Source organism: Equus caballus, chromosome 6 (genome assembly GCF_041296265.1).
Source record: "Equus caballus isolate H_3958 breed thoroughbred chromosome 6, TB-T2T, whole genome shotgun sequence".
Lineage (NCBI taxonomy): Eukaryota > Metazoa > Chordata > Mammalia > Perissodactyla > Equidae > Equus > Equus caballus.
This window is the reverse complement of record NC_091689.1, coordinates 13,487,074-13,514,432: the sequence shown is the minus strand read 5'-3', so window position 1 is coordinate 13,514,432 and position 27,359 is coordinate 13,487,074. Positions and strand designations below refer to the sequence as shown.

At 38.1% G+C, this 27,359-nt stretch overlaps 1 protein-coding gene across 25 annotated transcripts in view; it reads left to right on the top strand.

Annotated features, from left to right (window-relative positions):
- The window catches only part of DOCK10 (dedicator of cytokinesis 10), a 264,121-nt gene that overhangs the window by 161,496 nt on the left and 75,266 nt on the right, over positions 1-27,359 (top strand). For all 25 annotated transcript variants that reach the window (XM_070270519.1, XM_070270525.1, XM_070270522.1 and 22 more), the window contains exons 8-19: positions 814-997; positions 2,256-2,341; positions 2,654-2,737; positions 2,856-3,011; positions 11,412-11,633; positions 11,822-11,944; positions 13,139-13,221; positions 17,965-18,087; positions 20,429-20,508; positions 22,329-22,516; positions 23,014-23,079; positions 24,792-24,884. In XM_070270519.1, the coding sequence (XP_070126620.1) occupies positions 814-997; positions 2,256-2,341; positions 2,654-2,737; positions 2,856-3,011; positions 11,412-11,633; positions 11,822-11,944; positions 13,139-13,221; positions 17,965-18,087; positions 20,429-20,508; positions 22,329-22,516; positions 23,014-23,079; positions 24,792-24,884 (1,488 nt within the window). The remainder of the gene's footprint in view (positions 1-813; positions 998-2,255; positions 2,342-2,653; positions 2,738-2,855; positions 3,012-11,411; positions 11,634-11,821; positions 11,945-13,138; positions 13,222-17,964; positions 18,088-20,428; positions 20,509-22,328; positions 22,517-23,013; positions 23,080-24,791; positions 24,885-27,359) is intronic.

Genomic DNA, 27,359 nt, shown 5'->3' with positions numbered 1-27,359 from the left:
AAGCTCTTGTGGATTGGTCACAAAAAAAAAAAAAGAGAGAGAAGTCAAGTTAGAGAAAAGTCTAGAGGTTGGTGGAGAAGCCAGAACCAGAGAAAGGAATCGGGATGGCCTGGCATATGGTGTCATTTAAAGCCATTGGACCAGATGAAAGAGAAAGGAGTCTAACACAAAGCCAAGGTTAGCATCAAAAGTCACCAGGAGAAGGAAGAGCCAGCAGAGGTCATTGGTGGCTGATGAGGATGAAAGAAAACCAGAACAGAGTGTGGTCATAGAAACCAGGGGAAGATGGGTTTCAAGAAGGAGGAAGCGGCCACTGTATTAATTCTACTGAAAAGTCAAAGAACATATGAAGAAAGAAATGTCCCTTGGATAGTACAGCAACATAGAGTTTGTTAGTGACCTTGACAAGTGCTACCTTGGGATGTGGTGGGGTCAGAAACCCAATTGGAGTGAGTTGCAGACAGAACATAAGGTGAGAATGTGAAGGAAGCAACTCAAGCAAAGCAGCCATTTGAAGAAGTTTGGAATATACTCTGTGATGTGCCTAAAGATGAAAGTTTTAAGGCAACATGTTCATCCAATTAACAAAAACCTAAATAAACAATCTCTTAGTACAAAAAGGCTGGAAAGAAACCAAACAAAATGATTCATACCCATCTAAGTTTTTGTCCTGTTTTGGAAGATCTCCTTCATGTTACCTAACTGTATGGAAAGGCTTTGGAACCACAACTCCATAAAAAATGTCCCTCACTCCCTAAGACTTATTATCTGGGGCTTTCTCTCTCTCTCTCTCCCTTTCTTTTTATACCACAGAATAACAGACTAAGAAAATATGCCTTTGAATTGAAAATGAACGACCTGACCTATTTTGTGCTGGCGGCGGAAACAGAGTCAGATATGGATGAATGGATCCATACCCTCAACCGCATCCTGCAAATCAGTCCTGAGGGAGCCCTTCAGGGCAGGAGGAGCACAGAGCTCACTGATCTGGGCTTGGGTGAGTGCGCATGCGCCCACCTCCCTTCCTTTGCCAAGTGCAACCTATGCCTTTGGTTCATTTGAGCTGCTAGAAACTGTGGTAGCTGTCAGGTCTAGCTCATCCATGCCTGAGCTATTTTCTCCAGGAAATCACCCCTAAATCTTTACTTTTACTAAACAGTGAGGGTCACCACACATAGGTACATTTTGGTCATGATTTGAGGCTGACACCCAGCAAATGATGTTGGGAACTATTTGTCAGCAGTATCAAAAACGTACCCATCACTGATGGGAAGTTTACCTTAGAGGGGGTATTTTGTATCATAGCCTTTCATTAAATTTAATTAGTGCACATTATACTCTGTAAAGGTAAATATGCATCACTTCCTTTTAGCTGAAAAGCATCTTTTATGTATGCTTTTTGACGTACTGAGATCACCTTATACATGGAATTTCCATAAATTTTGCATGGTATTATTATAAAATAAAAAATTTTTCTTCTGCCCATCCTAATTCCCTTAAAAGACTCTAACTCATTCTAGGCAAAGGGAAGAGAGTAAGAAAGGAAGGAAAGAATGAGTAAAAGGGTAGAAAAACAGGTCTATAGCGATGTGGAAGGCAAGTTCACTTTCAGAGTCAGTCACTCTTCCCTAAGGAAAACTACTTTAAGACATTTTGCACAGCACCACGGTCCACTAAAAACCAAAGAATCCCAAGACTCTTGCACTTTATAGCACGTGATGCTTTAGTCTAAGTATCACATGAAGAAGAAAACTATTGTTGATTTTAGCACAACTACTATATACCATAGTAGGTATTTTAGGTTCATAACTTAACAATAATCAACTAGAATATTAATGTTTGCAGAGTCTTGGAGAGTTTAAGTAATTGAAGCTAGAATGTGGGTTTTAAATTGATAGGCTAAGAGTGAGAATTATCAAAAATATATACCTATATAAGAAAACTTTAGTAGGCATTGATGAAGTGAGTCAAGACAACCTCAAGTATAGCAGTAGTGTTGTGAGGGTCCAGAGTTCTTATGGGCACAGGATGGTGGCATAGAAAGAATCTCAAAATGATCATCAAGAGGTCTGACTTCCAGGCCCAGATCTTTGAACAACACGGAGTACTTAGCCAGGACACAATCAAGGCATCTACACACCAACATTCATCTCTCCTTGCTCTCGAGTCTAACCCCGTTTTGATATGTCACAGGCCAGAGAAATGTGTGATTCATAAGTATTATTTAATAAGCTGTCTTGGTGTGTCTTTTCAAGATCCGCTGGATAATTCTCTAACTTGCGAATGCACGCCAGAGGAAACAGACTCTTCAGAGAACAGCCAACACCCAGACTTCGCAAAAGTAATAAAGCTCACATTTTGCTATGCAAATAAATTTGAATTAGCTATTGCTTTCATGGAAAAGGTGGAAATGCTTCCTTTTAAGATTTAGGCTATAAAACTAATTCAGAACTTTCCATCAAACTATGTGTTTTACTTAACATGCACGCAACACTCCAAAATAGAAGCATGTTTTTATGAAATTTGCCGAATGCTAATGGATGATATTAAAACAGTGATAATCTTAAGGGCTACTTCTTGGCCATGTGGGTGGGGCTGGGTTGTAAGTATCTGGATATTCAGATACCAGGAGCTAACACAGTTTTTTCTGCAGTACCTCACAGAAACTGAAGAGGCTGTCAAAACCACTCGAAACATGGAGAGGCTGAATCTGTTCTCACTGGATCCAGATATAGATGTAAGCTGGAATTCTTTTAAGCAGATGAAAACTCGATCCATACAACTGTAGTTTATAATTTGGGATTTCTTTTTATGAGATGAGTGTTTGTTGAGTAAAACTTTCTAAATTTTTTTAGACCTTGAAACTTCAGAAGAAGGATCCTTTAGAATCCGAATGTGGGATCAAACCATTTGAAGAAAAAGCGGCCAAGAGAATCATGATCATTTGTAAAGCACTCAACTTAAATCTTCAGGGATGTGTTACGGAGAATGAAAATGATCCAATAACGAATGTAAGTTTCTCTTCTGTTACATCCTCCACCCTTCAGCCAGCATCGCACCACCCTCATCGAAATCTGTTCTATTCCTGATCATTGCAGGCACTGAGTTCACACAATCTCATGTACCATGGAGGGGGGTTGACAGCATTTTTCCACTTTACAAAGGTGCACAAGTTCTGAAGTAGAATTGTCAATATACTCCTGCAGAATTTTCCTTTTAACTTTAAGAAGAGGCATCAAAGGGGCTGTGTTCTAGGATTCTTTCCATTAAATCAGCAGAGTGGTTCAGAGTTTCCTAAGATATTGTTTGTATCTCCTTGATGGTACTTGAGATGGCTTTTAGTCAATATTTTTTTTTAAGTCTTCTTCTTCTTCTTCCTTTTTTTTTTTTTTTTTGGTGAGGAAGATTGGCCCTGAACTAACATCTGTTGCCAATCATTTTTTTTCCTCCCCAAAGCCCCAGTACATAGTTGTATATCCCAGTTGTAGGTCCTTCTAGTTCTTCTATGTGGGACGCCGCCGCATCATGGCCTGATGAGTGGGGCCATGTCTGCGCCCAGGATGTGAACCAGCAAATCCTGGGCTGCCTAAGCAGAGCACACAAACTTAACCACTTGGCCACAGGGCCAGCCCTGACATTTTTATATTTTAATATTTGTTTGTTTATTTCAACGTATATTAGAGAATAATTAAAATGAACAAATTGACCCTGAGATTTCAAAGCTATTGCCACTTAGGACAAGGCTAAATAGAGAACCAAGTAAAATAGTATTAGGTAAATATTAAATAAGTAACAGTACAGAAGATACATGCAAATGAGAGAAAAAAAGGCGATTCACTGATATTTGAGAAACACTACAGTGCTCATTAAATCAATACAAGTCCTTTTCCGACTAAGTGGGCTTTCTTGAGAATTCTCTCTCAGTGTTCTAGCGGACATGTCTATCCTAATTGCAAATGTATGCGGGGAGGGGGCTTTCTATGAGCATAAACATTATTAAATGTTGAATTATAAAGAAGAAAATAAAAATCGCTCATAATCCTACAATTTGTAAAAATCACTGTTAATATATTTTCATGTTCCCTTTCATTCTTTTGTAATACATTCTGTTCTAATTTCTCATAAATTATTCTTCAGTTGTCATCTTTCACCTCAAAGAAAAAAATTTGTTTCCAGATCCATGACACAAGCCCCATTGCTTTAAGAAGGCAGATACAACGTTTCTTCTATGAACTGTGCACACACAATCCCACGCACACCTGTACGAGCATTGTGACGTTGACTGGCTGGCAGAAAGGATGAAATCTCTGAGAAGACTTTAACATCCACTGCCCTTGGGTCTTTAGACACCTCACTGATTCTCTGAGCCTCCTTTCCCTGGCTTGGTAGCAGGAAAATGGTACATGCTGTGGACCTCAGATTTAATGATAAGCAAGTGACATGTGCCTCTTTTGGACCAGAATGCCTGACTTTCCCATTAATGAGTTGTTGCTATGCAATCTGCCCGGGAACTTCCTGGGAAGAATCTGAAACTGGCCCCCTTATGCAGAGGGCAGGGAAAGACCAAAGAAAAAGGCAGACCACTCCAGTCTGGTGGGTGGCAGGTTTAATAAGCAAGGGAGCTTGCTTATGAGGCTTGTCTTGAGAGGCCACAAGGTGTTAGATCTCTGTCCCCACCCTCCAAATCTTGAAAGTTTATATAGAGGCCTTAACTGGGTTCTGTCACATACACGGCAGGCCCTAACTGGGTTTAGTCCTGTACCCAGCCCAGATAGCCTCATTCCCACATTACTATCTCAGGGCTGTATCCTTGGGGCAGCTCCTGGGGAGCAGGGAAGACAAGCAGAATTCATATTCCAAAGATGGGGAGGGAGTGGGAAGCCTCCACTTGCCTGGGTCCAGCTCGTGGGTCAAAAGAAGGTCATGTCTCCTTGATGACCTTCCCCAATGTGAGTTCTGCCATGCTGGACAAGTGGCTTACCCTCAGTCTCTTCTTCTGTAAATGGGGATAATAATAAGAGCAATGAGGGGCCAGCTCATGGCGTAGTGGTTAAGTTCATATGCTCCGCTTTGACGGCCCCAGATTTGTCGGTTCGGATCCTGGGCATGGACCTACACACCACTTATCAAGCCATGCTGTGGTGGCATCCCACATACAAAATAGAGGAAGATTGGCACAGATGTTAGCTCAGGGTCAATCTTCCTCACCAAAAAATAAATAAATAAATAATAATAACAGTAACTATTTCAAATAGTCGTTATGAAGATTAAATGAGCTAATATATGGAAAGCACTTAGAAAGTGCTTGGTGCATAGTAAGCACTTATTAAATATTAACTGTTATATTATGTGGGAAATTGCTTTGAAATTTGTAAATACTATGCATGCAAGGCACTGGGTTTTTTTCTTAGTCATCTGTGACATTATTGTTGACAAGTAAGCAAAAATTAAAGTATGTCACCAGTAAGAATCTTCCCCCAAAATGAAACCTCCTCTCATTTTATAACTGTAACTTTGAGCTAAGTATGAGAGTAAGAGCGAAAGTAGTTGAAGTCACGTTTATTCATTATGCAGCAAATGTTTCTTCACTGCGCCTCCTAGGAGCCAGACTCGTTCTAGGTACTGCGGAAACAGCAGTGAACACATAAGAAGGTTTCTGGCCTCTTGAAGGTTAGATTCTTTTTGAAAAGGACAGAGAGTAAATAACAAAACAAAGAAATTAACAAGATAATTGCACGTTGTGCAAAGTTCTTTAAAACAAATCAATCTAGAGAGATGCAATCCAAAGGAAGTGGGAGAGGGCTCACTTTAGATGGGGTGGTCACGGGGGGCCTCTCCGAGGAGGAGACATTTGAACAGAGATCTAAAGGCTGGGAAGGATGAAAGTCAGGGGAAAACCTTCCAGACAGAAGAAAGAGCAAGTGTGGGTGCTCTGAGACAGGTGAGTCTGGAAAGTTCTGGGAGCTGGAAGGAGATAGCGAGGGGAAGGGCAGACCAAGATGAGGTGAGAGAACAGTACGAGGTGAGGTTACGTAAGGTCTGTAAGCTGTAAGGAAGAGTTTGGATTTATCCTAAGTGTGAGTGGAGGCTATTTAAGGGTTTAAAGCACTTTAAATGGTGTGAGCCAGGGGTCTGCCTCGTGGCATAGTGGTTAAGTTCATGCACTCCGCTTTGGCGGCCCGGGTGTGCAGTTCAGATTCCAAGCATGGACCTAGCACCGCTCATCAAGCCACGCTGTGGCAGCATCCCACATAAAATAGAGGAAGATGGGCACAGATGTTAGCTCAGTGACAATCTTCCTCAAGCAAAAAGAGGAAGATTGGCAACACGTTAGCTCAGGGACAATCTTCCTCACACACACACACACAAATGCTGTGATCGAATTTGTGTTTTTAAAACATCCCATTAAAAGAAGGGATGGAGGAAACAAGAGTTGACCAGGGAGAGCAGTGAGGAGGCTGCCACCATAGTTTGTTGCATGGTTTGGACAAGGGCTGGCAAGGATGAAGAAGAGAAGTGGATGGATTTGACTGATGTTTGTAAATTGAGTTGATACTTTTTTCTGATACATTGGATATACAGAATAAGGGGAAGGGAAATCTCAAGGATGAATCCTTGGTTTTTGCTTTGAACATTTCTATGCATGGCGGTGCCATTTACTAAGAGGATAAGACTGGAGGAAGGACACATTTGGGGATACAGGTCAGAAGGTCCTTTACGGACATGTTAAGCTTAATAGGCCTCCTAGATATCCAAATAGACATGCCCATTGGGCACATTCAAATACAAGTTTAGAACTCAAGGGGGTAGCATGAATGGAGAGATATATTTGGAAGTCTGTTCCAGGCAGGAGCTAGAGGGAACCATCTAGGAATTTCTATAGGGAGGAGGCCAGGAACCAAACATTTAAAGAGAAATGACCAAAGAAGACTAAGAATGAATGGCCATTGAATAGAGATAAACTAGGAAAGAGTGGGTCATGATGCCAGGAGAGAAAGGGTCAGCTGTGTGGAATGGTGCTGAGAACCTGAGTAACATGAAGCCAGAGAGGAGCCCAATAGATATGGCAACATAGAGGATGTCGGTGACTATAACAGGAGAAATTTCCATGGAGTAAAAAAGTGTTAGGAGAAGTAATCACAACATGTTTCCACTTAGGATCTTTAAAAACCACTAGAAACTTGGTTCTTGAAACTATTTGGAAATATCAGGAAAATTTAACCCAAATCGTAATGTCACTAATCATTTTGTTAAATAAAAATAAATGCTTTTTTTGACCAGGCTCATCCTTAAGTGTGATTAAAAAATCCAATTTAGAAAGTGAAACTCAAAGATAATGGGCAATTCTTTCCAATGCCAGGGGCATATGACTCCTTCCACGTGGATTCCTTTCTTTGTAATAAAACCCATATTCAGAAGCTAAAGGTTTGTATTTGGGCCAATCTCGCCAAGCAAGAGAACAAGCCCAAATTCCGAGAGCAGCTTTAGGATGCCCTTCCTTATCTGTCAGGCCAGAGGGATGAGTTGATTCGGAGGAGTGTCTTTATGTCTCTATTGTTTTAAATTTATTTTACAGTTGATACCAAGGTTAGAAAACTAGGAAATTACTTTTCAAAAAATAATTTCATTGCCCTTATAAACAATAATATAAAAAACTAATAAAACAGCCTCACTTGAACTCAACAGCATTTCTTATGTAATGGCATTGTTTTAAAAAATCTTTGTATATTTATTCAATGACACTTTGATTAACGTAGCTATTTTTAAACTCATCATTTTTAATTCAGCGAGCATGTTTTTAAATTAATTGAAATATTTCTCCAAGTTGTTGAAGAGCCAACTACTGCATTTAATGAACGGCTTCTCAAAAGATTCCCGAGAAGAACTTTTTCATGATGAGGAAACAATATTTGACAGCATGTAATTTTTGTAGTCAGTCAATTGAAAACCAAATTCAAGTTGATGGTTTAGTATAAAATATTTCTTTGAAAATAGGAATCGATTCCAAAAATCGGAACTAATAAAGCTGCTTCACAGCAGAGCTACATTTAAAATTTCATGTGCTTGAACTTTTTTTTAAGAAAAGTACAGAATTTTAAGCATAAGAAACCTATGACTTAATTTGTTAGGCTTTGAAGATGCTTTATTAAACAAATCCTTATTGAAAAGCCAGTGATTGAAAAAGTAAGATTTGACATTTAGGTTGAAAAGGTGGATTGAAAGAAATAAATGAATCTCCATATGAGCTTTAATTTCTGATGGATTATAAAAGTAGGTAATTTATTTCCATTCACTAAGCAGAAATGAAAATCAAAATGCAACAATTCATGAAAAATAATAAGGATTTTTTTCCTTTGACCTTCAATGTGTTTTGAGTTCCTACCTGAGTTATTTTCATGTACTTTTTCCATTTTTCAACTCTTGGCAGACTCCCGCTACCACAAACAAAGAGTTTTTCTAAACTAAATTAAATTGGTAAAATATGAGACGTTTGCTTTTAATTGCCTTATTTAAAAAAAAAATAATTGTTTCATTTTATATGTATAATTATATTTCTAACAGTAAGGGAGCTGGCAAGTATTTCTAATATTAAGGAATTAAACTAATACCCCGTTATAAGCTAGCCATATTACTACATTTCAAAGAACACAGGATACCTATTAAACCTTCAGCAACATCCACAGCATGAGGAGTCTGTACGCTGATGAATTGCAGCATCATGTGGTTTTTGTATTACAACCTGCTCGTCCACAGAATCCTGGCAGACGAGAGGCAGCAATTCAAAATTAAGGAGCATAAACAAAAGCAAAAATGTTGTTTTCTGTAAGCACATTCCATCTTTAGAAGCCTGTAGTGAATTACATATATATGTAATTACATATATGCATGTATATAATTATTCATGTGTATATATGTATATATAATATGTATATAATCACAAATACATGTATTATTTATTTCAGTCCTTGCTTTATTTAATCTTTGTTGCATTTGACGTTTTGCTGGTTGAAAATTCCTTCTTTCTTGAATCTTTCTTCTTCAGTTTCTGGGACTCTGGCAGCATTTACAAATTTTTGTCGGTTTCTTTTTTTAAATCTCTCTGCACGCCCCAATCTCCTTTGTATGCTGTTTTCCCTACTCCCATCTCTATCGTTTGCATGCTGATATTTCCCAGGATGCCGTTCTGATTCCCTTCTCTTTATCTCACGGCTTAAACAGGAACCCACATGCGAAAATCTGCCAGGTTCAGATCTCCAGCCCAGTTTCCTAGACTGGGCTCAAAACTCATATATCCAACTGCCACTGGAATGTCCTTGAGATGACTCTCTATGTACCATCCAGAATTCATCTTTGTATCTTTAACCTATATATTAGTGAATGACATTGTCATCCGCTTAGCTTCCTATATCCCCAAATCTGGGAATTTTCTTTTATTCAGGCCCCTGGGACCGCCTCTCTCCAATGGATTTGCAAGCCCTTTGGTTGTATCTCCCTAATATTTCTCAAATGCATCTCCTACAAACACATTATTTTTGCCTCCACTCTGATCTCACTCTAATTGCTCTAATCCTGTGTTCTTTCATGTCCTTATGTCTCTGCACCTGTCACTCAAGCTACCTAGAAGCCCCTTCTAGGCTCTTGTTTACCAAATTCCTACTTTTCCTTTAAAATTCAAGAAACTTTCCGTTTTCTTCCCATCTTCCATTACCTTCCCACTTTCTCCTTCTTTCACATCTCTCCTTTCCTTCCTGGCATGATGGCAAGAGGTTAAGGAAGCGGTCACACCGAGGCTTGGAGTTAGGTGAGCACCCAAGAAGTCCAGATGTGGGGGGAGAAAGCCATGTGGAGGCCTAGAGGTGGCATGCCCGTGGATTTATCAGGATATAGAGCACTATGCAGGGCAGTGCAGGGGAGGCAATAAGAGAAAATGGCTAATATGGTTGGGAGACTGATTACTTTGAACCAGTAAGTAAACTGATTGAACAAATAAGTAAATAGACTAACGATAATGACAGCCAGATTTTTCACTATTGGAAGAAATGCTTACAAATATGAAGAGGAGAAAGGCTAGAAAGACTCCTTCAGGATTTAGATTGGAAATGGAGGTATCAACATGAACTCATGAATTTTTAATAAATATTCATGTACAGGTAGAGATAAAGGAATCATTGTAGGTATATTACATGTATGTATATATGCATATATGTGTCTGTGTTTGTCCCAGTAACACTGAGCATAATGAGCACCCAGATTTTGGTTTCCAAATGTCGCTTTCACTAAAAGGGACCAGGAGAAATTGGAAAAATGGCTGGGGCATGGAAAGAATGAGATGATCCTAGAACATCTTGTTGGGTAAGGAAGTGCTCAACAAATGAGAGACTCTTGCCATAAAGACACAGGAGCTACCTTGAAGGGTGTGCCCCTAGCCAAATCTGGGACAATTTGAGCATCACTACAAATAATGATAGTAAGAGTCTGAAATCTATTGAATAAAATAGTAATCCATGAATCTATGCTTGTATAAATAAATGTATAAATAAATACTTGAGTAAATAAATGACAGAGAAGGGAAAGTCGTCATTACAGTTGAATACCAACTAATAGATGTAGAAAGAATGATGGAACTGGAAAATCACCGTTGGTAGCCACCATAGTGGTAGTTGAGTTATCAATGGTGGGAGTTATCGATGGTGGATTGAGTTTGATGAGTAGCAGAACATTGGGGTAATCTCAGAATATCTCTCCAGAAAGGCTAACCACTTGCCTAAGGGAAAATGGTGACTTTATAGTGGAGAAGACTGACAGATACCTTTATACCAGAATCTTAAGGTTAACATTACAGGTGGTGAGACCGTTGGCTGTGTGTGCTCTTGATATAATGAACTATGAAAATCTAACATCAGTCTGGGGTATTACTGCCCAAAAAGCATGACCTGAGTTTGATCATGAGGAAACAGGAAGGAGACTGATGTGGCAGGTATTTTCTGAGAGTGGAGGGGAAATAAGGAGAAGGTTTGTAAGGCTAACTCCTGCGTGTAATACAAAATATGAAAAGGGATACTTGGCAGGAAAACAAGAATGAAGAAACCAGTGAAATACACTACTGGGATCTGAGCCGCCTGCTGGAGGAAAGGATTCTGGGAACTTTCTTATAAATAGTATATTTTATATACTTAATATATATGTTACAAATACATAAGTAAATATATATAACATGTAATATAATATAGATTGTATTATAATATATAACATATTTATTACATATATTATAATATTACCATAAATGGAAGTATTACACTATATATAAATAGTGGTATTTATCTACTGCTTTATTAAATAATGTACTAAAGAGGCTAGTGCATGTGTAATGATTTTGTGTCAAAACCATCAATTCTTTCTTTTTCCTGCAGATTGAGCCTTTTTTTTTGAGCGTGGCACTTTATGACCTCAGAGACAGCAGGAAGATTTCTGCTGATTTCCACGTGGATCTGAACCACGCTGCTGTCAGGCAGATGCTCTCAGGAGCTTCCGTGGCTTTGGGAAATGGAAACATTGACACTGTCACTCCAAGACAATCAGATGAACCTCACGTCAAGGGATTTCCAGAAGAGTGGCTAAAATTTCCAAAGCAGGTTGCGCTTTTGTTTACTCTTGAGGGGATGGAAATGCTTGTTCTTTTGTTCTTACCAATAGATGACATAAGATGAGCAGTTTCCCAAAAAAAAATTCCCTTAAAGCTGTCCTTTAAAAAAAGTGCAATTTTGTAAATGTCTTCAGTGTGGCGTCCTAGATGCTTATCAGCTGTTTTCTTTGTACATAGGCTATATTTTCTGTAAGCAATCCACATTCTGAAATTGTTTTGGTGGCCAAAATCGAAAAAGTACTAATGGGAAACATTGCAAGTGCTGCTGAACCTTATATTAAGAATCCAGATTCCAACAAGGTAAATGCATAATCTTTGTCAGAAATAATTTTTTAATTGCTTTCAACAAATAAAATCACACTGCCTTGTTAATGATCAAGTTTGATAAATGTGAGTCTTGAAATATTAGTGAAATGAATATCCATCGGGAAGTTGTAGAGTATATTTCTTGGCTTATGTTTTTTGACCCAGCAATGGCTGACTGCTAAGAATCTATTGGTAGAAATAAATTTAAATTTAGATAAAGCTTTAACTCCAAGGATCAAAGTGTTAACAATAAAGAAAAGTTAGGATTAATCTGACTGAAAACAGGAGAATACAGTTTACTAAGAAATTGGCAATGCTGATAGATAATTTTATATCAAATTATAATAACACGTAAGTGAAGAAAGAAAGAAGAAAGGAAATACCCTAAGTCCTTTGAATGGTGGGACTACGGGAAACTTTTTCTGCTTTCTTTTTTCTATTACCATGTTATCTTTAATAATTGAATATTAGTGTTTAATAGAAAAGAAATATAAAAAGTCTATATTTTTCACACAAAGGAAATATATTGGAAAAATGGCAAAACAATTGACTTTGAGAATGTGTGACAGTGTAGGGCAGTATTTAACATATTTATGAGAGTCCTTTAATTCAGAGTTTGGCAAACTGCGATGTGCAGGCCAAATCGAGCCTGCTCCCTGTTTTTGTAAATAAAGTTTTATTGGAACACGGTCACACTCACTCGTTTATGGATTGTGTATGGCTGCTTTCCTGCTACGATGACAGAATTGAGAAGCTGCAGCAGAGAACACACAGCCCGCAAAGTTCGATATATTTACTGTATGACCCTTGACGGAACAAGTTTGCTGACCTCTGCCATAATGAATAAAAGGAAATATAGGACAGACTGTGAATGTAAATTTAACAGAACTTCCCATTCAATATTTTAGGGTCTTTTAAGTCAGAAACAAAGAAAAACGTTGGTATTCCAAAACAAGGGTATTTTCTACATTTGAAATTTCCAAACTAAAAAGAAAGAAAAATGCTGTATAGTAGTCTGAACACAGAAGGTATCGTCTGGCTCTTTATGAGATAGAATCTGTGGGCCAGTGAGGCAGAATTCCACTGTGTTCCAATAGAAGATAACATCAAAATGGATTTATTAGTATTTTACAAGGACAATTTGTAGAGCAATGTTCTAAACAATATTTATATTTATTTTTTCCTTAGTATGCACAAAAGATACTAAAATCCAACAGGCAGTTCTGCAGCAAGTTGGGGAAATACCGCATGCCATTTGCTTGGGCGACAAGGTAGGTTGACAACTGCAACCAACAGAATAGAAATGCCTTTATAGTCTGAACACCTCTGGTGACCTGTTATTTCTAATATACCAACACCTGGCAAAATGCTAATATGTTCATCTTCATAAACACCTTGAGCTCCCCAGAAACATGTTTTTACAAGACAGTTTAGCAAGACAGCTCATAATAGACTTGGGGCCATGACGTGTACAGTGTGTACATGACCAGGTACACTAGGGGTTCTTGGTAGGATCAAATCAAAGTCATAACTTGTTTATTAGGTATGTTTGACTTAACAAATGCTTGGCATTATATCAGTCCTGAGAGTTGGGTGTGCCTAAAATTCAGATAGTTTCTATGATTTCTTATGCAGCTGCATGTTTTCATGTGTGCATAAAGCACAGGTCTATATATGGAGGTCCAAATGAAACCATCAAATTGATCATTTAAACCCTCTTTGATTTTGATACTGATTAGCATAGCCAAATTTATCAGTACCAATTGACTCTCTGATAGAAATGCTGCGTTATGTGGACACTGTTGGTGGAATCATCCATCTGGACATATAACTTCTGCATAAAGAACAAAAATTGCTTCTCAGATCTGTTTAAACATCAATTACTATTGTCCTCCTCAATCTCTTTGCATCTTTCTTAGTGTGAGAATTTCTTAAAGGAGGGAGAGACTGGCTTAGACATGCTGGAAAAGGTCAGCAAGGTACAAAGCAAATGAACTAATGAAGATAAATTAGTGCTACAAAAAAGACAGCCTATTAAGTATTCATTTGAATGTGAGTAACCTTCAATGCAAATAACTTTAAAATCCAGAAGGAAGGGCGAACTGGTTAGTTTATGCCATTTTCCCGTCTCACAGTATCCAGTGTCTCCAATCTCACAGTCCCCATCTACAGAATGAAGGTGACAACACCTGCCTTGTGGACAGTCTCAAGTGCAAAGCATCTGTCGTAAAATAGATCATAAATGTCACTATATCTCCCTTTTAATCTCTCTCCCTAAAGGGGCAACTAATGCCGGGATATTCTGCATGAAAAAGATATTATTTGGATATGCTGAACCCTTTATGATGAATTTAGTTGTTTTGTTCCTCATAAGTTTCAAGAGAAAGGATAACTAGTTAGAATTCGCTGGTCAAACTTTTTCCTGTTAAGTTTGCTCAATTCTCACAAGAAAGCCAGTTGGAGCAAGTAGAGGCAAAATGCCCCGTAGCAAAAGAGAAATATTCCAATATAGAAAATATGACAATGGTATACACATTTTCTCTTTAAATATCCAACATTATTCTGAGGTTTTAGAAGCAGGCATTCTGGAGCCAGAGCTGGGTTTGAAATCTTAACTCTATTTCCTCGCCAAGTGAACTTAGGCAAGTACTGATAGTCTGTCTTTACCTCAGTTTTTTTAAATGTACAAAAGAGGAATGATAATACCTAATTTTCTGTTGCAGGGACTAATGAGCACAGATAGGTACCCAATCAAAGGTAGCCATACTGAGTGAGCCCTGATGGTCTAGTGGTTAGAGTTCAGCACTCCCACTTCAGCAGCCCAGGTTCGTTTCCTGGCCATAGAACCACACCACCCGTCTGTCAGTTGCCATGTTGTGGTGGTGGCTCACATAGAAGAACTAGAAGGACTTGCAGCTAGGATATAACCCATGCACTGGGGGCACTTTGGGGAGAAAAAAACATACCTTGAAAAAAAATTTTAAAAGATAATCGTTCTTGGAAGTCATTATTTTAATATGATTATTAAGTCAACTGTGGAGATCATAGTTACCTCAAGAAGTCTTCCTTTCTGGTAAATTTTAGGCAGTGAAGAATAATGTGGGGAAAAGAAATAAAAAAGTTACCCACTATTGAGCAGTAAGGAAAAGAAGTAACAATCCTACTTTGAAGTTGTCTAGTAAAACATATTGGAAGACAGATAGATGAAGTTTCAAGAGAGGCCGACAATATTACCAACTATTGAAGTAATTATGTCCAGGATGGCAAAGCCGACAAAACCACGAGCTCATGCTACATTAATGCCTAATTAGTGGTTTGGTTGCAGGTTAAGAAACAGTATACACCACCAATTTGGGTACATAAATGTATCATTTACATTTACATAAGCATCTCTAGCAACTGAGAAAAATGGTTAGCATACGGTTCTAAAGATTTCATGTTAGACCACTTGGAATATCCAACCACAAAAATACGTACAAGATCCAACCAAAGGAGATTTTAATTTCCCCTGCACAATGTAGAAACTGCTTCAAATAAATGTCAACTGAATCAGAGGAAGGCTTTTTGTTACTCGTGTCATTTTGACCTAAGCCAACCTGCCAACATATTTCAATGCCTTATTGATACTGCTGGTTCTCTGGCTACTTTTCCTTTCTATTATATTTTCTAGATTGCAGTTTGTTTCATAATATTTTGAGTGTACCCTAAAACACTTCAGCCCTTAAAATCAACTACCATTAAAAAGCATACAATTGATAATTTAGCTTGTGACCATATTTTTACCCAGATCCAGTCCTCCCACTCACTGCAACATACACAGATGCTCATCACTGTGAACATTTTCTCTGAAATTAATTTGGTGCGTGTTCTTCTTTTTGGCACCAACTGTCGTACCGTTGTACAGCACAAAAGGTTCTCCTTGGGATAGATAAAGAGAACACGTTCAGATGGCTCCATAGGGTGTTTTACACTCATTGACGCAGGAGGAAGTTGACCCTTACAAATGCTGTTAAATGGAACTCTGTCCACGCATATCATCCCAGAATCGTATGTGCCTAAATCCGGGCCAGGACTCTTTTTTATTTGTTTTACTCTCTCATGTGACATTCTAAATGGGCCAGAACACAACACTGGGTTTTCTTTAAAGTTAAACAGACTAAAATAAAAATTTCTTTCTTATATACGTATGTTTTTAGAAAGTACTCAGTGCAACAACAACATCCCCAACAAATGGTTGTCCAACCTCTGACTCCTTACAGTGCATTCCACAGTGGTTCCTTCTGTCTGTCTTTTTATAGCTCCAATGATTACACAATTCATTTTTTAAAAAGATTTCTACACTGCTTGACAACGACTTTTATGTCTTATCTTCCAGAGCCACAAAAATTATGCCCTGTTCTTTCTATACATCATGGCTATGCGTGCTTCTTATGAACGAAGCTCTCAGGGACTCCTAGGCTTCTTTCTCTTATGGCTAAACACGCATTTCCTTCAATCATACCCCAGATGTCATGATTCTGAAACCCTCACGACGGTGGATCATTGCTCCACCGTGGCAGTTGGAACTAGGCACAATGTCCCAGCCATCCTGCAACCATCTGTGTCAATGAGTCAGTTCTCTGATCTTTTGCCAGTTAGCATATTTATCGAGCAAGGACAGAGTGGATGGCGCTGTCAACAGTACTTCTCCATGGTACTCTGCTCCTCATTCTCTTTACAATGTGTCCAATGTGAGTGAGCTATTTCCAGGGCAGAGCTGTGGATAAGAGTGAAAACAAGTTATATAACTCACATCTATTGATATATTTGAAGTGCCTGGTTAATAACAAAAAAACTACTGCTCAAGCTCAGCCTAACTTCCTCCCATGTTGGGAAATATGTCATATTGGTTTCACCCTGTGAAGCACTCAAACAAAAGCCCTGTATAATACTTAAGTAAAAATAACATTCAAGTTAAATATTTTCATTCTGCTTCCCCAGTGCTATCTGATAGGGGAGCTTTTTTCCCCTCCCTTTCAGGGAAAAATGAGGAGAAAGATCGAAAGAGTCCAAAAATATCATTCTGATAAATTCCTGGCCCATTTTCCACGTTATTTGACACTAAAGCTCTATGATCAGATGTCTATTTAAATGGCCATTACATCCTGTGTATTGAAATCCTTAGTTAATTTAAAGAGAAATAAAATAGTCTAGTCCTTAAGTTAGAAGAAAGAAAAATTCAGCATTTCTCTAACATTAACAAAAAATCAATTATCTGTGGGTCTAATTTTTCTTTGATAGGCAGAGAGCCCAATGAATTATGAGGAAGAAAAACTGACATTAAGCATGTTATATATACTTGCTTGTTTGTTAGCAAGTATTGCCTGACATTGCTATATTATTTGTAGGAAAACAATTAATGTATTTTAAGTAAATCTGCATAGTTCCAATGAATTGGGTCAAGGAAGGAAATAAATGGCTCAGGTTCATGGTGTTCTCTTTATTTAATACAAAATTCTGACTCAAGCGTTCTCCATTTTATCTTTGCCTCTGTCCTAAAATGTAGGACAGGGCACATTTATCGCCATAAACATGTTTCAAGATTCTGGACCTCTACACCCACATACACAACCTTATCCCTTTTCCACTACTCGTAAATTCTGATGGCACCCCTCAAATTTGAAGTGACTCTGACTTTCCCAGGAAATAATGAAAAAGGAGTAACACGTGTTCCTATCCCTCTCCACTCTCCTAATACTGCCAGGTTTTGGTATGTTACTAACTCAGAAATAAATATAGTTGTAACATGGGCTCCTGTCACTTTAGATACCGAGTTGAAAATAAGAAATGAAAGATATCAAATATACTGTGTAAATGAAACTTCTAAGAAGTTTTCTTGTCTTTTCATTTTATAAATTCCTGCATGGAGTTTCTTCCATTATAAATGGGGAATTGAATCATTTTAGTCACCTTAAAAACACAACCCCTTAGACAATATCCAAGTACCAACCTGAATAAATATTATTTTCTTTCAGATCAGTATTTAAGGACAGCCAGGGAAATGTGGACAGAGACTCAAGATTTTCACCGTTGTATAGACAAGAAAGTAGCAAGATTTCAACGGAGGACCTTCTGAAACTAGTGTCAGATTACAGAAGGTAGGATTTTTGGGATACTCTTGAAATTAACATAAATCAGCTACATTGCTACTATTGATTTGTTATCTCTGCATAAATAATTCTTGGTTACTTGATTCTCAAATGTCCAATCTCCTCCAGAAATAGATGCTTTGCAGATGACTTCACATACACCCAAATGACATCACAAGAGTAAACTTGCCAGAATTATATGGAAGGAGTGTGAGATATTAAACTACGTCAATTATCTATTGCTGTGTAACAGATCGCCCCAAAACTTAGTGGCTTAAAAGAACGACATCACTTATTTTATTCTTGAGTCCATAATTTGAGCACAGCTAGGTGAGGAGAGCTTGTCTCTTTTGCCCATGGCTTCGGCTGGGGGAGGTCAACCGGAGCCAGAGGATCCACATTCAAGATGCCTCATTTAATGACTGGCAGGTTGGTACTGGTTGACTGGGAGCTCAGCTGGAGCTGTAGGCTAGAGACCTTCGTTCTTCTCCATGGGAGCCTCTCCATAAGATACTATGGCTCCCTCATGACATGGTGGCTAGCTTCTAAGAGTAAGGGTCCCAGGGGACAGAAAATGATCATTGCTAGTTCCTTAAGACCAGGGCCTGGAAACTGTCACAGCACCATTTCTGCCAGCATATACTGTGAAGTTGTCACAAAGCCTAGATTCAGAAGACGGGGACATAGACACCTGCAAATAGGAGGTGTATTAAGGAATTTTAGAACTATGTTTTGAAACTCTGCAAAATTATTTCCTGTGAATACAGTAATTCATAATATTTCTGTCATTCAGATGCTTTTAGAAAAGATGATGGAAGTTAGTGATAAAAGAAGAAAAACATAAGAGCCACAACAATTTTTAAATGAATCACCATACATTCAACATCTGATAGTGATAAGATCTTTCATGACAAGCAACTTGTCTTAAACTGTTAATCTCCCACTACACACAGGATTCTTGGGCCCTTTGCCCCTTCCTCAAATGTTAACTCTCTGCCTCTCCCATCTAAGAATCAACAATCTCCTTGACCACTCCTTACATGGGGAGACTCTCCCTTGATTTCATCAAACTTTCTGGTCAGAACTCCTACCGTAGTCTCCCCCAAGGCTAACACAGCCACCAAGTGGAAATTACAGATGCTTTTCCTATTTATGTTTTTGCTGGTGTACTAAAGGATGAAAAGCTGTAATGCTGAGCAGAAGAGAATGGGAAAAGGTTTTGGGGTAATCTGATATAAACAGAAGAAGACCACACTCTCACAAAACCCATGTCATCAGTGTATAGCAAAGAAAATTATCTCTATGGCACATAGAGAGCATCTAGAATACCCGATGCTGTACTGGTGAGACATTAAATTATTTCACGAATGCTTTACATTTTAGGACAGTTATTCTTGGTAGTGTGCTGGTAATTGACCCACTAGGGAGAAAAAACTGATTTGTACTGATGGCCAATTTCTATGCTGTAAATTCTCCTACCATTGCTGATTTCAAGCTACCAATAGGGTAACAAACATGGAGTTTGGAAGAAATGTGCACACCTTGAAATTATATAATTTCATTTTCAATAATGGCTGTGTTTAATGGTAGCAAAATAACTGAAAAATTTAACAATCAGCTACCACAAGCTGGGAAGAGCTGGCTGTAACTCACCCCTAGAATTATTCCACCTTTCAGAGTAGATTTCCTGAGAGGGGTAACCCTTGAAATTGTTATCAGCCACTTTCCCCTTCCTATAAAGGAAGATGGTCAAGAAGGTTTTAGTAGAGAGGGAGGGAAGGAAATGCAATGACTCAAGAATTAGAGTGAGCAGGGATAGGTAGACAAGGGGCGTCTGCATACATTTACAAGGGAAGGAGGGAGCAGAAGAACCAAGAACACGGAAAGGCTCCTTGTCCTTGATTGTTGGTGAAGAGGGAAAAAGCAGACTGTCCGCTTAGCAGGTGTAACAAAAACCAGCCTTGCTCTCGAAACTTCTTAAAACTCCTCATGAAAGCGAATCACGTAAACCAGTTCAAATGCTACTACTTTTTGTTACCAAAAACTATATATTCACTATTGTACTTCTTTGGCCATTTATATAAATGTTGTCTAAAGTAGGTGCAAATAAATTTAAAACATTCTTCAGAATATCTGTAACTTCATTTTTATTTTTATTTGCAACATCACATAAATTTTGGTTTTCAAAATAAAGCTAGCTAAATGAAATCATTCACAAGATTGTTTATAGTTCTCCTGTTTACTCTTATCAAAGCTCAGAATTACAGTTACTATTTTTTCTTGACAACTAGAATAATTCATTTTGTGTGTGTGTGTGTGTGTGTGTGTCTCCACCGGCATACTTTCACAGGGCTGACAGAATAAGCAAAACACAGACGATCCCTGGAAGCCTGGATATAGCTGTTGACAACATTCCTTTGGAGCATCCAAGTATGATGATGATGTCATAGTTTGCTCAGAGAGTTTTGAATATTTAATGGTTTTTTGGTTGGTTGGTTGGTTGGATAGTTGGTTGGTTACAAAGATTTGTTTGGGTTTTTTTTCTCAAAGTTTGGGATAAATGGAATTCATCATCCTTAGAAATTTGGGACTTCTTATTTCTCCATTAAGACAGACTATAAGTATTGTAGGATAGGAACTATATTCGGGGTAATCTAATGTTTATCTAGTGTGCACCATGCACCCAGCTAGGTATTAGATTACATCATTTAATCCTCAAAACCCTGGAAGGTTGCAAATGAAGACCAGGTCAGATAGATTTGATAAACCAATATCCCATAATAGGAGAATTTATATTCTATTCGGTTCCTCTGGCTCAAAATACAGGACGGCTTCTCCCACGCTATGTTGCCATGGGGTAACTCTGAACACCGTGCATAGCCACCCAAGTGGCCATGCAGTAATTATAACCGGACGATTTTTAGACTCTGTTATTACACAGAGAATACATATCTTTTTCAGAATATGGCCAAAAGTCCTATTTATGTCAGTGAAAATTTTAATTTCAGAAACTGCTTTTATTAACTTAAAAATAAAATTTCCAGAACTTATTTCTTAAGTGGTGACATTGGTTTATTTTGTTTTATTGCCTCTGATTATGCCCTTTAGTGGCTTTCTCAGTGATGCAAAGAAGGAATAAAGGCATCCTAAAATGAACTACAAATCGGGAGAGGATTATTACCACAGGATATTGTAATTACCATTAGCACTATTAAGTTTTTCGTTCTTATAATTTTTCCACAAATAATTGTAATATGAAATAAAATAAGCATTCTAACTTAAGCCATGGCTCCAAATCACTTTTGTATTGATTGGCGTGAAAAAGCAGGGGATAAACTCTTTCCTCTACCTGATTTGTGGGATGTGGCTTTTATTACATGTGGAAGAGAAAAATAACAAAAGAGAAAGTTAAAATATGCTCTTGCAAAGAACTGTAGGACATTAGAGAAATTTGAACATATAATAAAAATATCATAATTGATCTTTTTTTAAACCTGTAATCTGATTCCCAAGCATATTTACCTAATAATTTTGCTTTTTTGAGCACAGAAAGATTCCAGTTGGAATAAAGGAAGGTAGAAGGCCTTGCTTGCTTTCGGTACCACAGCTTCAGCCTCTGAACTATTTAGTGACAGAAGTTTTGATTTATAAATTCCTAATGGTCTTTTTTTTCTTTAGGCTGTTCCTACAAGGTTAGATTTTAAAAGATTGTAAAAGCTGAAGAGAAAAATAAAATAAATTGTATCTAATAATGAAGAGGGAGCTTCAGGCTGAGGTTGTGAAATCGTTCCGTAGGGAAAAATTACTATTAATCCAGTTGGTGCGATCAGTAATAGACCCTTTGGACAAAATTTTGTTCTATCATATATCAATATTTGTATTATTTTTATAGTGTTATAGTAAAAGTCAGTGAGTTAATCCTTATCTTATAATACCTAATTAGTATGCTTAGAGGATCATTAACTAAATTTAATTTTTATATGAAATTTTATACAAAAAGAAGATAGTTATAAATCCATCCAAAAGATTTATCAGTTTTTTTGAGACATCAGTTTTGACATTAGAAATATAGCTTGATTATCTATCATGCCTACCTCCTACAAATTTGTCATGCTAGCATAATTTAACATAAATTGGTATACAAGTATGGAATTTCTCTTTTGAGTGGGTTCATTTTAAAATATGTTAACTATTGTTCCCTTGAAAGCAATCATATTCAATGACAAACTCTTATTTTCTGATTTTTAAAGACTGTGTAACGTCGTCCTTTATTCCTGTCAAGCCTTTTAATGTGGCGGCTCAATCAGAACCCACAGTGGAGGTGGAAGAATTTGTTTACGACTCAACAAAGTATTGCCGACCTTATAGAGTATACAAAAATCAAATTTACATTTACCCCAAGCACCTCAAGTTTGATAGCCAGAAATGTTTCAACAAGGTATGGTATGTTTCTGAGATACCATCCTCTCTCTCCACCCTATTTAGATCATATTAAGATGACTTCTCAAGCCCAAATACAACTTACTATAAGCCAACCCTTTGGAATAGAAAACTATTTGAAGAAAATGTTTAATAAGGGGTAGTAATGAGTTTCACCTTAAAAGTTTTAAGGATACATGGGTTTGTGAAATATTAATAATCCTTTCTGAAATCAGCCCTAAATAATTTTGTTCTAGATCTTTTATTTAGTTGCTTAAGATACTCTGAAAATAGCACACCTACCCCTTTTCAATATGAGTTTTTTCTTCCCTTTTAAAACATCTCTCTAAATCCTTCTGCCATTTCTGAGCACTACGGATAATGTCACAGGAAAGTGTTGGGTATTCTACATGTTTCAGTTTGAATTAGAAGCTACTTATTTTAGGCACTTGGATTGGTTTTTGGTGTTATTTAACAGGAAATGACAATTTCCGTTTTCCCTCGCTGTAATTTCAGGCACGAAATATAACCGTGTGCATTGAATTCAAAAATTCCGATGAGGAAGGTGCCAAGCCGGTGAAGGTGAGCCAAGTCCTCAAAAGGACACAGCATAAAGGGGGATGGCAGCTGATAGCGTCTCTCTGCCACTGAGGGCCTTTTTATTCGACTGAGGTTGAAAGATGAGCAATTCAATACATTTGTTCTAGATTTCCTAAAATGCACCTGATGTAATAGCCATCATGAGGTAGATCTATTAGAAATGCCAGTCTCATGCCTCTGCTTAGCTTTTCATGATTTGGAAAAAAAGAAACCATTCTGGTGTGAAATAAATGCAAAGATTCCCCTCTGGAAGGCTTTGCCCTTTTCAAAGATTAGCCCGCCTCTCAATTCAGCACGCTTGATTTGAAATGCCACGCCCAGCTGCCCTTCGTGTGGCCTGTGCAGAGGGCGCTGCATTCTGGCCTAATGGCTAACGCAGAGGGCCCATGGGATGCTCACATTTATGGATGGTACGTGTGGCCAGCTGCCTGAAGAGCTGGAAAATGGCTCTGGGAAGTCCCTCCCGGTTGTTGATCACATGATTTAATAAGATCAATAAAACTATGGCATTTATATGAATGGTGCTGTTTTAACCTATAAAACTGCAACGGGATGCCATTTTTCAGAGTTCACATTTGATATATGCTGTTTTTATTTTAGGGACTTCAAATAACTTAAAGTAACCTATAAAAATAGACAAGAAAATTATTTTTAGTGGGCCTGCAGCCAGATCTTCCCAGTTTCAGTGAATCAGAGGAATGAGATAGTAAAGGACAAAACTAATTTCTAAGTAACCCTCACAATTATCTGAGAGAATCACTTAGAGCACTCTGTCAGGTACAAATTGTGTTCTCTGTGCCAAGAAGTTTTGTAGCATTCTTCAGAAGACTGATAATCAGTTCAAGTGGTGGAATGAATCACGTGGTGGAGAAAGAGTTCTTTAAAATAGTCTTGAGCCACTCAGTATCCACACGTTCCAAGCTCCACAATGACATTAGCATCAGCAGAGAAAAAATAATGTGAAATGGAATTATCCAGAAAACAAAGGGAATGACCAGATGGCAAACCCCAGGCCTGCTGGAGCAGTGTGTATGGGGAAAATTCTAGAGAAGAGGGACCATGATAGGTGTGTGAATCCTCTGTTTCAATGCCTTCTAAAGCATCACACAGAGATAGAGCAGACTCCAGAATAGGGAGCCTGAGCCTTAGGCTGTCTCATATATCACAACCTCTGGCCTGATTAGGGGCTGGGACAGAATAGTAATACAATATGGTGGAGCCTGGAACCAGGCCTATCCTTCCAGTTCGGCATTCTTGCTTGGGGGCTGGCATGTCAGGGGCTGGAGTCCAACCAAGCCTTGTAGTCACCAGGACTGGGTGCCTTGAACTCTAGACCAGAGCTGGATACCATGGGCCTTGAGGAGGCCATCCTGCAGAAATCAGAATTGAACAAATTAGCTCTCTCCTAGTAATCAAAAGGTTGGTAGTGAACTGATTCAGGTGTTCAGCATTGATGTAATATCTACATGATGAATTAAAGCCTTCAAATTTTCTTCAGCAGTGCCCCATTGTATAATAAATATAGCGCAGTAGGTCAAAGAAGTCCAAGGTTAATTAGATGTCAGCTAAGCCTTGCAAGTTATCACAAAATTCGTCTTTGTCCCAGGATTGGTAACTGGAGAGTTGTGGCCTTTTTTGTGCTCAGGGTCCATTTCAGACACTCATAATTGTTCAACTGATAACTTTTTAAACAGTGTATTTATGGAAAACCTGGAGGGCCCCTCTTCACCTCAGCCGCCTATACAGCAGTTCTGCACCATTCCCAGAATCCGGATTTCTCAGATGAGGTAAGGGCCAGCCCTCCACTGCCCCCAGCAGCTCCTAAAAAGATGGGTGTGTGGGTCAGATAATGCATGACGATAAACATTCTCTCTAGCACGCCTCAGACTAAAGACATGCCTTGGCAGGTGTTTACTTAACCACGATTTAGAAACTGTATTAATTGACGATTGCTCCAGGAGTATGTTGCACAATCATATATTTCAGCACAGAATTACCCTTTCAAAATGTGATGTTTTTATGGTATCGTTATTTTCAAGAGAGACTAATTTTTTCTTTTATTCTACTGGTCAGTATCATAAAAATTGCATTAGATAGCTTTTACCAATCAATAACAGCATTTCTTGTTGTAACAGAAAGAACAAAGGAGTGGATAAACTATGAGTTAACACTATTGCTTATAACCTGTGTGAACTTGAGTGAACTTGGGCCCCCTCATCTCTAAACATGGCATGGAGCAAGACCTGCCCTGACCAGCCCTCAAGGCTCTCTTATTATGGGCCAGGCACATACTCCATATATACATCATCTCTGTTTATCCCCAGAATTCTCCAGAGACACAGAGCCAATAGGGGATAGAGATAGAGACAGAGACAGAGATAGAGATAGAGGTAGGGGTAGAGATAGAGATAAAGATATAGGCAAGGGACAGATGATAGATAGAGATAGAGATGTAGACGTAGACACAGAACAGGTATACACATAGACATAGACATAGATATAGATACAGGTAAGGGACAGATACAGATATAGATGTAGATATAGATTTAGACGTAGATGTAGATATAGATGCAGATATAGATTTAGACGTAGATGTAGATGTAGATGCAGATATAGATGTAGACAGATTTAGACATAGATGTAGATATAGATGCAGATATAGATTTAGACGTAGATGTAGATATAGATGCAGATATAGATTTAGACGTAGATATAGATGCAGATATAGATTTAGACATAGATGTAGATATAGATGTAGACAGATTTAGACATAGATGTAGATATAGATGCAGATATAGATTTAGACGTAGATGTAGATATAGATGCAGTTATAGATTTAGACGTAGATGTAGATATAGATGCAGTTATAGATTTAGACGTAGATGTAGATATAGATTCAGTTATAGATTTAGACGTAGATGTAGATATAGATGCAGATATAGATTTAGATGTAGATGTAGATATAGATGCAGATATAGATTTAGACGTAGATGTAGATATAGATGCAGATATAGATTTAGACGTAGATGTAGATATAGATGCAGTTATAGATTTAGACGTAGATGTAGATATAGATGCAGATATAGATTTAGACGTAGATGTAGATATAGATGCAGATATAGATTTAGACGTAGATGTAGATAGAGATGCAGATATAGATTTAGACGTAGATGTAGATATAGATGCAGTTATAGATTTAGACGTAGATGTAGATATAGATGCAGTTATAGATTTAGACGTAGATGTAGATATAGATGCAGATATAGATTTAGACGTAGATGTAGATATAGATGCAGATATAGATTTAGACGTAGATGTAGATAGAGATGCAGATATAGATTTAGACGTAGATGTAGATATAGATGCAGTTATAGATTTAGACGTAGATGTAGATAGAGATGCAGATGTATATTTAGACATAGAGGTAGATATAGATTTAGACGTAGATGTAGACGTAGATTTATTATAAGGTATTGGCTTACATCATTATGGAGCCTGAGAAGTTCCACAATCTGCCTTTGGCAAGTTGGAGACTGGGGAAAGCCAGTGGTATAATTTGAAGGCCTGAGACACAGAGAGCCTGTGGTATAGATTCCAGTCCGGGTCTGAAGTCCTGAGAACCAGGAGCACCAAGGGCAGGAGGCCAATGTTCCAGCTCAAGCAATCAGGCGGAGAGGGAATTCAACCTTCCTCTGCGTTTTTGTTCTTTTCAGGCTCTCAATGAATTGGATGAGACCCACCCCCACTGGGGAGGGCCATCTGCTTTACTCAGTCCACCAGTTCAAATGCTAATCTCTTCCAGAAACACCCTCACAGACACACCCAGAAATCATGTTTAATCAGCTATCTGGACATCCCATGGCCCCGTCAAGTTGACACATAAAGTTAACCATCACACCTTCCTATTTGATGGGTGAGGAAACTGAGGCTCAGACAAGTAACTTTGCCAAGGGCATGTAACTAATAAACGACAGTCAGAATTCAAACCAGGCCATGTGCCTCCAGAGCCTGAAGCTTCACCACTGTGCTATAACACGTTAAAAACCTCACTGGGTCAATGGTAAATTACTACACTCATTTTAGCTTGTATTATAAACAGCTTCAGAGACACAAGTTTCAGTGATTAAATTTAATTTCTAACCTTGGAGTGAAGGTCTGAACTAATGCCACCTGATGATATGATACCTGGAATTAAGAATATCACATGTTTTGTATTAGTTTCCTATTGCTGTTATAACAAATTACCACAATTTAGTAGCCTA